At 28.4% G+C, this 11,682-nt stretch overlaps 1 protein-coding gene across 1 annotated transcript; it reads right to left on the reverse strand.

Moving 5' to 3' along the window:
- Nucleotides 1-6,001: 6,001 nt before the first annotated feature.
- On the reverse strand, nt 6,002-11,291 carry LOC115714166 (protein trichome birefringence-like 5). Its single transcript, XM_030642735.2, has 5 exons — nt 10,454-11,291; nt 9,109-9,301; nt 7,105-7,298; nt 6,620-6,778; nt 6,002-6,460 (listed from the first exon to the last, which is right to left on the reverse strand). The coding sequence occupies exons 1-5, from the start codon at nt 11,206-11,208 to the stop codon at nt 6,121-6,123; spliced, it is 1,641 nt and encodes a 546-aa protein (XP_030498595.2). The 5' UTR covers nt 11,209-11,291; the 3' UTR covers nt 6,002-6,120.
- Nucleotides 11,292-11,682: the final 391 nt, after the last annotated feature.

Raw genomic sequence — 11,682 nt, forward strand, 5'->3', positions numbered from 1 at the left:
TATTGATTAATCCTTAACCAATATATGAACAATTATTTGAATTAATCTTATAATCTTAACTTTTTAATTCAATTAATAATTCTTTGGCACGTAATTATTAAGTTTTTTCCCTTTAATTTTCTTTTTGTTGATGATGCTAATTTATTCATATTTTGATTTCTACAATTTTTGTGTTCAAATCATTAAGGTAGTATTCTACTAGAGGATCTAACGAGTTTCACCCCTTTGCTAATGGCCTCTAAGAGTTCAAATTCCAGTATTGTATAAATCTTCAATTTGTTCTATTTCTTATATTAACTGAAATTTTGCTACTTTTTTTTTTTAATTTACAATTTTATTGTTTATATCTTATTAGGGACATTCATAGAAATTTGGATTTCTTTGAAATATACAATTAATGAGCATTACTTTTTAATCATAGTGTGTTTTCCATGGCTGAAAACCTCAATAATCTCTATCATTTGATATCAAATAAAATAAAATTATCATGATGTATACATTATGGTTATTTAATGAGTAATTAGTGTGTTGAAATTGTCAAGCTGATATTTAGAATTGTTTATAATTGAATTGTTTTTTTGTCAAAATTAATATTAAGTATATTTATATGTTTATAGGTTTATCTATTTTCTCTTAGATTAATCATGCTCATATAGCAAAAAAATCATACTCATATAGACATGTTATTTTCATTTTGTAATTTAGATCTTCTTAGTCATTATTTAGTTCACTTAAACCTTTTCCGATTATGGTAACTGAAGTTTTGTTTCTTTTAGGTACTCTATTACAAAGATCTGTATTACATGTATTATTTATTTTTGACTATAAGGAGGTGGATTTCTTTATTGGGAAACATATAGCGTGACAAATAATTGTTCATATATTGAATAATTATTTTTGATTACTGAGATTCATATATATAACTGTCTATATTGAATTCTTTATTATTCAAATAATTATTTTTTATTTTTACGTGATTATTTATTGTTCATATATGTAGAACCCTATTTAATTCAAGTTAAGATTATAAGATTAATTAATTTGTGATTTCTTCCTATACACATAATAATAATCTCACCTAATAACTAATAATATTTTTTCTTTAAATTTTAATTGTATCACTTTCAAATAACATAGAAAAAAACTAACATAAAATTTAGTATGCATGGCTCGCACGTAGCTTTTTATTAGTATATATATATATATAAAGGAATGCACAAGATGAGTTTAGGTGGCATTTTACTATTCTTTCTTCCTATTTTTTTTTTCTATTTTTTGGCATATTCTCTTATTTTATTTGTAAAAATAAACTATAAATACAAAGCTAAAAGTTCCACATTGTTTAGAGATCTTTTAGGTGTTATCTAAGCAGGTTATAAATAATACTTTTATTTTTCAACACTTTTTTGTCTAAGAAATATTATTTTTTATGGGTGATTTATTAATATCTTACTTAATAAATTATATTTATTGATTTCTATAAGTAGTTATTTATCTTTTAATAATTGAATTTTTTATAATAATTTTTAATTTTAATATTCTAGATTTTTATATTATTGTTTGTTCGAGTTAAAAATATTTTTTTATAACTAAAATATTTTCTCTTAAATTTTAATTTGTTCAAAAGTTAAAAAAATATATTTTGTAAGAGGTGACACACTTATATGACTATATATTTGAGCATTTTTTATCATATTTTTTTATGTTTTTTTTATTTTTTTGTTACTTTTTTATTATATCAATTTTAGAATACAAAACATACATTCATTTTTTTTTATTATTATTATATTATCATTTTTCTGATTTTTATATTTTGTAAGTTTAATTTAAATTATTTAAATAGTTAAAATTATTAGAAATAAAAATAGCATTTTTTTACTTAAAAAATACTTTTTGTAGTTTACATTATAAATTAAAAACAAAAATATGAACTTTAAAATGATTTATGTGGCATCCTATGTTAATTTTAATTCATATTCTTTTATTCATTTTCTCATTGTTTATGAATAAAATAAAACAATCAATATCAATATATTTAAAATGATTTTAATATTATGTTTAAATTCATGGTTGTATAACTTAAATTATTATAACAATAAATAGGTTTATTTTTCTTAAATTATTACTAAAGAAATCATGTCTTTGAACTATTATCGATACTAAATATTTTCCAAAGCTATTCAGGTAACTAAGTTGTGACCATTCTCTTACTTTTTGTCCTACATGAATTTTAATTTTTTTTAAAAGGAGTCCAAAGAATGACTAAATTATAATGATATTTTAAATTTAAATTTTAATTGTTCATTTTACCAAATATTTAATTGGGTAAGATTGAGTTAATCACTCATTGATTCAATGAAAAGAAGGATGAGTGATATATTTATAAGTTACAAGTCTAACATTAATCACATTTTTAAGCTGTGGGACTTTTTTTAAAAAATAAAATAATAACTCTATAATAAATATCTATATTATATGGAAATATAAAAAATACAAATAATTAAAGATGACTAAAACTATTTAAAATATTAGAAAAAATTTAGTTGTTTTTTTATTTATTTAACTAAATATCAAAGATGTTGTCACATCATAAAAATGTATACTTAATGGTGTAACATTGAATTAATCAATCACCCATATAGTGAAAAAAGAATGAGTGATATATTTATAGGTTACAAGTCTAACACTAATCACATTTCTAAGTTATGTGGGACTTTTATAGCATCATACAAATTATACTTTTATTTTAATAAAAGAAAAAATATGCACTAATCATATTTTATAAAGAATATAATATAAGGTGTAATATAATATTTAAGAGAAAATTTCATTATTATTATTTTATATAAAGATGAATTCACATATTTCTTTTGAGATAAAAGATAAATAAATAAAAATATCAAACATCAATATATATCCCTTTCAACAATGAGTCCATAAAAAAAGCTATGATATTTAGTTAATTTTTTTTTTTTAAAAAAAGAAACAACTTTTAAATAACATAATACATTAATAATTAATTTAATTTTTCAAGTAAAAATTTAAATAACATAAAAAAAAATATTTTAAATTAAAAATTAAGCAATTGAAAACAAAAAAAATCATAATTATAAAACTACATTAAAATTTTAACAAATATTTTTATATCATTTAAATTTATAAATTCTATATTATATAATAAAATAATAATATATTTTTATAGGGTAAAAAAAGATTATTTGATTTATAATAAATATTAAACTCATTTGTAGTTGTACTAATTATAAAATATATAAATTCGTCACTGAGACTATATTGCAAAAATTATAATTAACCAAGTATAAATATATTTTTCTATTATTACAAATGATAAATATCATTTTAAAACGTGTATCACAAAAGTTATTAATTTGCTACTTTGTTTTCTTTAATAATAATTTTTTTAATAAATTAGAGGGAGGATTTAAATTGTTTCTTTCTGTCAAAAATAGAATCTAAATAGTGTTTCAAAAAACCTACATCACCGGTCATAAGCATAATTTATTAAATTCAGAAATTGTTACTTTTTTTCATTTATTTTCTTATAAAAATACATGTAATTTTTTTGTTCCACTATTTCTAATATATTTCACGAAATCGCTATCTTTCTCCATATTTTAAAAATAACAAATTATGTTTCTAATTTCAAAATATTATATTTTAGATTATATCACTTAATAAGTACAATATATATATATGTCTGAAAAGATTATAAAATTTGGGCAACACCGCGCAAAGCGCGGCTTAGTTCCCTAGTTGTTTAAATAAATGAATAGAATGAAACCACAAGGGGGTTTTTGTAACGATTTTTATAGTTGATGTGAGATTTTTGTAACAGAAAAAAATTTAAGAGACAAAACTCTACAAAAGTCATAGTTTGGAGGTATAAATCTTATTTATTCTATTAAGAAATATGACAATGTACAAGCCGAAAGCAAATATTGCTCCTACTTATTTGTATTCCAATGTTATGTTAAGAATTAAGGTGTGTTTGAAAATATTTGTGTAATTACCACTCTAATAATTACACTATTTAATAATTACATTCTATTTTAAAATTCAAGATGTATTAAGATATGAAATAATAATAACTTATAAATTTCTAATATTTTATTTAATAAAATGTTGACTAATTAATATATAAAAAAATTAATAATTACACATGACAATAATATTTTTTTTAATAACTAATATTTAAAATTAAAAGTTTTTCGAGTGTGTTTTGAAAAAACTGTGTAATTACAAAACAAAAAAGTAAAATTTTATAATTACAATTAATTACACCAAATTCTAATTCCCTCTTGTCTTTCTAAATATGCCCAGCCCAAATCTCAATAGGGTATAAGAATTGGAGAGATTGCCTCTTAATTAAAGGGAAAATTACACACACCATTGACTTTTTCCTTTTTCTTACTTTTATACTGTTAGGCGGTATAATTTACATTTATACTGTATAGTTTTATAACTTTTATACAGTTGGGCTTCAAGATGTATTTTCTTGTCACTTTAAAATATGTTTTTTTTTTTTTTAAATTATAAAAGTTGATGGGAAAATTAGTTGTCACGTCAATCAGTGACATATATATATATTTTTTTAAAAAAAAATTAATTATAAAAGTTTTTATTGTATTGAAAAAGTTTTATGTGATGTGTTGTCACTTTTGTGATATTTTTTTTAAAAAAATATAATCATGAAAAACTTAATTTTTAAACGTTATTTTTTTTTGGTAATGTATAATAGTTTTCATTATTTACCTTCTTCTTCATTTATTTTCTTTCTTTTTTCATTGTATTTGGGCTCTCTCTCCACTATTCATCTTGTTCTTCATTTTTTTTCTTTTTTTTTTCCAAGTCTACAACATTACCCAAATAAAAGCTAACCCTCTCGTTTTGTAGTAGGTAACAAAAACAACAGCATGTGAAAGAGGAAGAAGAAGAAGAAGAATCAGGAAAGATAAGAGTGTGGTTATGTGTGTGAGAGAGAGATAGAGAGCTTGCTCTGTGATGAACTTTTTGTATAAATCTTTCAAAAACTCCCACTAAGTTCATATCATTCGGTGTCTTTGATCTCAAATCGTTGGCTCCATCTCTACCGTACTTTCAAGTCCACCATCTTTCTCCAACTTACCCTTTTCTGTTGCTGGTTTGTTTTATTGTTGTTTTAAGGTTGTTTTCTTTCATTTTTTATCACATTTTTCAAAATATTATTATATTGCTCTATTTTAAATAGTAATATGAAAATAATAAAATTTGTATGTAAGTTATTTTCTTCAATATCATATGCTCCAATATATGTTTAGTTTTTCTCTGTTGTTCCACTGTTGTTTTTTAGTTGTTTTGCTTCTTTTTATTTTTGATGTTTTCTCCTGTATGTTCTCTTGTTGTGCCTCAGCTCCCCACATTTGTTTGCATTTGTTATGTTGTTTCTTTTCCCAGCAAGCTTCCATCCTTTTTTTTTTTTTTTTGTCTTCTAGATTTCACCACTTTAATGGAAGGTAAGACTATTACTCTCTATGATTCTTTCATTCTAGTTATCTCAAACAAATATTCAGTGGTTAGTTTAACCTGTGTAATTTGAAACCAACATATGTTAAACATATGAAACAATAGTGGAACAACCTAAAAACAACATTAGAAAAATCATGACAGCCCCAATATTAATGCTTTTAATGTTTATGCTTCATCTCACCGGATTTAATAGTTGTTCTCCGGTTGTTTTAGTGTTGTTGTGGTAGTTCTGTCTGTGGGTGTGGAAGATGGAGACTTCGTATTTTATTTTCTATGTTTACAGTATAAAAGAAAAAAAAAACCCAAAACAGTATAAAAGTTACTTTTACCGTGTGGTAGTATTTTTGTAAAAATTAAGTCAAAATCTAGTCTTTTTTGTAAATTATCCTACTTCAATGGTTATAGTATATGATTAGACAAATACACAAAAATGTGTAATTACCTTTAATTACACCCAATTCTAATTCCCTATTAACTTTCTAAACACACCCTACCATCAAATACATACATGCTTGAAACTCCACGAACAAGTAGTGATTCTTTTGAAGAAACATAAGCACGTAATGAATTAAATACATAAAAGACAAAATCTTCTCAAGTATTACTAACTGAATTTGTCTGGTGAAAAACTAGGGAGGCATAAATAAGTTCATTCCACGCATCAGGGACACCTGGTAGACACCAATGGCTGCAGTCTTGCTTTCTTCTTGAAACCTTCTTGCCTGCAGTTGAATTCTTGCCATAAATTGACGGATGGCCATCCTTACGGAAGTTTGTCAAGCTTGTAACGTTTAGTAGTTTTACGGGTACACGCATGTCTTTGATCACTTCCTCGGTAATTTTCATTTTCAAAGGATAGTTTTCAAGAATAGCTCCACTAAAAGCAGGCTTTGTTTCACCATTACAGGACCCTCCTGAATCCCAATCTCCGCCTCTGCAATCATTTTTTCTTAACTAATCAATTAACAGATTGTTAACTTTTCTTTATTTTGTTTAATTGATGTATAAAATTGAAGAAAAATTATTCATAGCATGCTTTATTACATAGAATGCATGAATCAAGGTTATCTGAAGTTAATTGGCAATAACTTACCTGAAATGAGCAGTAGAGTACCCTCGGTAGAAGACCATTTGCTTCTCCGGCTTCACATTTTTATCGATCCACTTAGCCCAAGTCTTCATGGACCTCCTATAGGCTTCAACAGCATCAAATTGTGGATATACAAAATCTCCCTCTCTATAGTAGTTTTTCCTGTAGAAAGGTAACTAACATCTTACAATGCTCACCATAAAAGATTTTTTTATTCTTTTCCCACATGGGTAGTGACTGAACTGTGCACATCTGCTAAGTAACTGGTATAAAAATATACCAAACCACAATCCAAATAATGTTTTTGGTTTCATGTGAAGGTTTAGACTGTTAGTTAGTCTAAGATTGATTTCATTATAACTGCAAAGAGCCTAGAATAGTGGTTTCAAAGAACTTGAATAACAAATTTCATATTGCAAGGAAAATACCAACAAATATACCATACTGAATTGGGGAACCAATGTAGATAGATAAGGTTGCAGACATACCCTCTAGCAGTCTTCCCATGAGTCCACCAGTGGCCAGTATTGAAGACAAGAATGTCAGCGCGCTTCCAACGAGATGCTGACTTGTCTATTCGATCAATTGAAAGAGTTGGATTTGAACTTCCCTGACCATTCATGCGGACTCCTTCCCTTACAAGAAAATGTGACCTCACAAAATCCACAGTACAATTGTAGTCCTGCAAGAAAGTTTATTATGACAGTCAGTCATAGATGTTGAAACAAATTTGATGAATTCTATTCACCTCTATAACTCGTTAAACCGAAGTTGGATAAAATTTACTTGTTAATAAAAAGAGATATAGAAAGATTCTATATGAGATTGAGAACTGTGTTAAAATTTCAGGCATGGAAGTTTATTTGGGTTGAAAGAGTGACAAACTTTCAGTCTCAAAAAACCATTTACCAAGCACATGTAAATTCAAAGCTCTCCCTACCATCTAAGGGAACACCAGGAATTAATAAAAAAAAAATGATGCAACAGCATTGACTAATAAAACTAAAATTGTTCTATAATTTGTTGGATGAATATGTGACTAACATTACTGTATTGCAAAGGACAAAAACAGAGACTTTTGTTATGGGTATTTATTTATTTTTAAGAGACATTTGCAAGACTTGAACCCTCATCAACTACACTTACTCCCTACCAAACCAGTTCATCTAACCCGAGTATTAAAAGAAAAAGTAGCAGGAATTTATTACATTTTAACACATTGAAACTTGCATTTACAAGACATTTTACCGAGTATTGTTTAATAGACCATAAGTTCACTTCAGGCAACAGTCTTGCAGTGTCCCAAAAGGAAGTGAAACGTTCTCTCTTGACAATATGAACAGCAGCAGTGGATGTATAGCATGCAAACAGGCTATTGTGGGAGTATTTATTATATGATTTCCAGTGGAATTAGAGATGCATGGTAAAAATTTAATGGTTCCAGATGCTTAGGAAGATGATTTATGAGAGAGAAGCCATTAAACTGAACAAATATTCAGAAGCACAATTCAGTGATAAGTTGGTGTGATCACAGAAAAGGAATGATTACAGATATTAACTATGAATTTGTCCATCTAATTGGCAATTAATATGTTGATACGATAAGAGCATTGATTATCCTAAAATGAAGTAACTTTTAATTGTGTTTCTGAGGCAGTGAACACATTCGTCCTAAACTAATTAATTTTTCCAAGGATACCAATTTTTACATATTCCACTCATCTTACATATTATAGACTGCCAAAGTTAGACGAGTGAAACCTACTTATCTAACAAAACTATAAATGTCATTCACTCGTATTCTTATGTGAATCAACAGAATATGGAGATTGTTAATGCTTTTTCTTACTGTCCTTCTCTATAAAACACGTCATAACGACGAGTAGGTTAAATCAAATACCCAATCACTGCCTAATACAACTCGTGCCAACAAGCCAGCCCACTAAAGCCTGCCTATAACATTACTTCACACTGTTAAGCAGTTTGCCATTTTACATTGCTTCTTGGTTGCCAACATCACACGTGCATAAACATACACATAAATATAAAGGGAAAATTGTTCTTAAAATGTTGGGCAACAAATAGATTTTGTCCGAGATAAACTTATTTAGCTAACAAAGCAAAAAAGGCACTATATATTTGTCATCTTTCCTCTAATCTCAACAAATCTTAGAAAGAGAAAACGTATGTATTTGGCAGGGTAGGTTGTAGTTAGATAAATTCTAAGAGATATAATTGAATTTGGCCAAGGGTTGTCAAGCACACTTGCTACAATTATTACACCTACAAAATAATAATGAATAAATTTGAAGAGCCAATTCTATGTTCAGGAAAAAGTCGCATGAAAGCAATTTAAATCACAATACAAAGATGTGAAGTATAAAAAAACAGCACGTAAAATCCTTCTACTGACGTTCATAGATTTCTCCTGTCTTGAATTTGGACTGTGGTAATCTAAAACAATATATACTGGAAGAAATAAATAAAGATACCTCAAATTTGAATACATAGTAACCTCTTCCCTTAGTTATTTTATGGCCATTAACTTCATACATCCTGCTCTTATTTTGGAGACCCTCGCGTAGGAGGCATAGGATAGACTCAAATTGGTTTCTGTTAACAGAATCTCCAACCAGCATTAGTTTTTTACCACTTATTCTCACCAAGAAGTCTGTTGCATTGAACCTACAAGTAAAAAGTGATGCAGTAAAGAAATATAAATCCACTGAAGTGATTAGTCATAAAGTTTCTTTAGACAAATTTTATCTGGTATATAACTAAATACAGAAAATTATCCCAAACAATGTTACAGTAGCACAAAGGAAAGAGTCAACAGAGGCAATCAGTCATGGCTGCTCCTAGATTTACAAACTAAACCATAAGATGATAAGACATTATTGCCGCTATCAGTTACAAATTGAAGCAGTAAACCTTAAAACTCAATAGATACAACATGGAAAACCTGGACTTAGTGAAAGATTTGATGCACCAGTGATGAACTTGTTACCTGTACATTAGTATTTGTGTCCCAAAATTGCTGAAAAGTTCATGTATTCTGGATCTCAAGCAATGTCAAAAGTTTCATTATATATGTTTTGAATTGTTCTGCACAATGCAAGGGCAACGAAATGATGAAAATCATTCTGTCTTTTCTTTTTTTCTTCTTCTTTTCTTTGGAATTTTCGATGGATAAGTTAATAAAAAAACTTGGTGCAATATGGGATGCATTCATCCTTTAGTTTCTATTTTCATATCCTTATATCAATTTCTTTTTGTGCACACTAAATTGTATTCCATTATATTCCTATTGTCGTTCCTATTCTGATTCCTACTCTGTTTTTTCATTTCTCCCAACCAAACATACCCAAATCTTTCTTTCGTTCTAGTTCTTGCAGTTATCTGGGTTAGAGTATACTTGACTAAAAGAATTCTTTGGGTTTCTCATTAAATTCCTTTCGTCTTAATGCTCCTCATATTACAGTGAAGTGAAGGCTTGCACTGCTCTACTTTATCCTCATTATTATTATTATTATTATTGAATTCCTTTGTGTTAATTGCTTTGTTAAGCAACTCATAAGCCAACACTTTTGTTGGCATACAATGTAGGTAGTTTTTCAACTACTCAGCTCATAAGAAAATCGGTGAATGCATAATGCATGCATTGACCACGAAACAGGGCACCTACTTATTAATGCCAAGGAAATACCTCAATGCAACAGATTACAAACAAATCGTACTATAATATCCAACGAGTGCAAGAAAGCCACTATTTTATCCACTACAAAGTACAAACCGATGAAGAAAAAGAATGGAAACTTAAAAGAGCCAAAAAGTTACCTAGGAAGATCACAAGCGTGTGGCTTCCACCGCCATTTGAGATATTCAGAATCTCTTCTTCCATTAGTTTGGCAATCAAAAGCCTCATCAACATATGGGCAGGACCCTGGTCTGTAAATAGGGTACTCCTCATCTTTCACCCAGGTCCCCGAATACAAATCACACTTGTTTTCCGTTCTTTCAAAACTACGAGGTGGGTCACTACCATTTTTATCTGAAAGCTCTCCATCGATGATTTTTGCACCAAAATCATTAGAAACTCTTTTCTTGTAAACTGGGACTTCTTCATTTTTATTTGAAACCTCGCCATTGCTGACTTTAGCATCAATCTCATCAGACACTAGGTTAGCAGGCACCGGGTATCCATCTTTTATATCTGAAAGATCGTTCTTGATTAATTTAGGACTTGTTTCCTCAGAAACTCCATTCACAGGAGGTGAACCTGGATCGTTTTTATCTGAAAGCTCGTCATTGATAATTTTAGGGTCAATTTCGATATCTAATGGGTCGGGCTCAGAATTTGGAGAGATGGGTTCTTGGATCGGAAGGGAGAGGTTGGAAGAAGAAGAAGAAGGGGTTTGGGAAAAGAAATCTCTGTAGAGAGAGATTGAAACAGCGGGGTCGAGAGTCCGTTTAGTAAAGAGTAAAATACTCAAAAGGAAGAAAAAGAGGAAGGCAAGAGAAGTAAATGTGTAATAACGGAACTTCGGATTGAGAGATGAAGATGTTGAAGTCGATGTCGTTCCCATCTGCATCTGGTTATGAAGTGAGGGAGGAAGAGAAGCATGTCGTTATGACGTTATGTTGTTTGTTTCGCGCGTGTCGGTTTTAACGTTTTTCTCTAGGGAAAATTCTAGTTTGTACTTAGTAGGCTTTCATGTACGTGTAGTTTGTTAGAGGGCTGACCAAAAAAATCCAATAAATCGAAAAGAAATTGAGTACCGAACAAACTGAGTACGCCGACTGTCCGAATACCGAAAAAATCAACATCGAACAAATTGAAAATTGATAAAACTGTCTCGGGTTAAAACTGCCTTTGCACAGTTAATTTTAGTGTCAATAGCAAGCTGATCGATTAAACCGAAAATCAACCGAACATATATGTTATACACTAAATATATATAATATAATTATTATTGTAACAAGATCCTTTCGATCAAAAACAAGGAAGGCATTTGGGTCACGCAAGAAAAGAAGATAGGGGAGGTTTTCAACAAATTTTTTATTGA

The sequence above is a fragment of the Cannabis sativa genome, chromosome 4, assembly GCF_029168945.1.
Source record: "Cannabis sativa cultivar Pink pepper isolate KNU-18-1 chromosome 4, ASM2916894v1, whole genome shotgun sequence".
Classification (NCBI taxonomy): Eukaryota; Viridiplantae; Streptophyta; class Magnoliopsida; order Rosales; family Cannabaceae; genus Cannabis; species Cannabis sativa.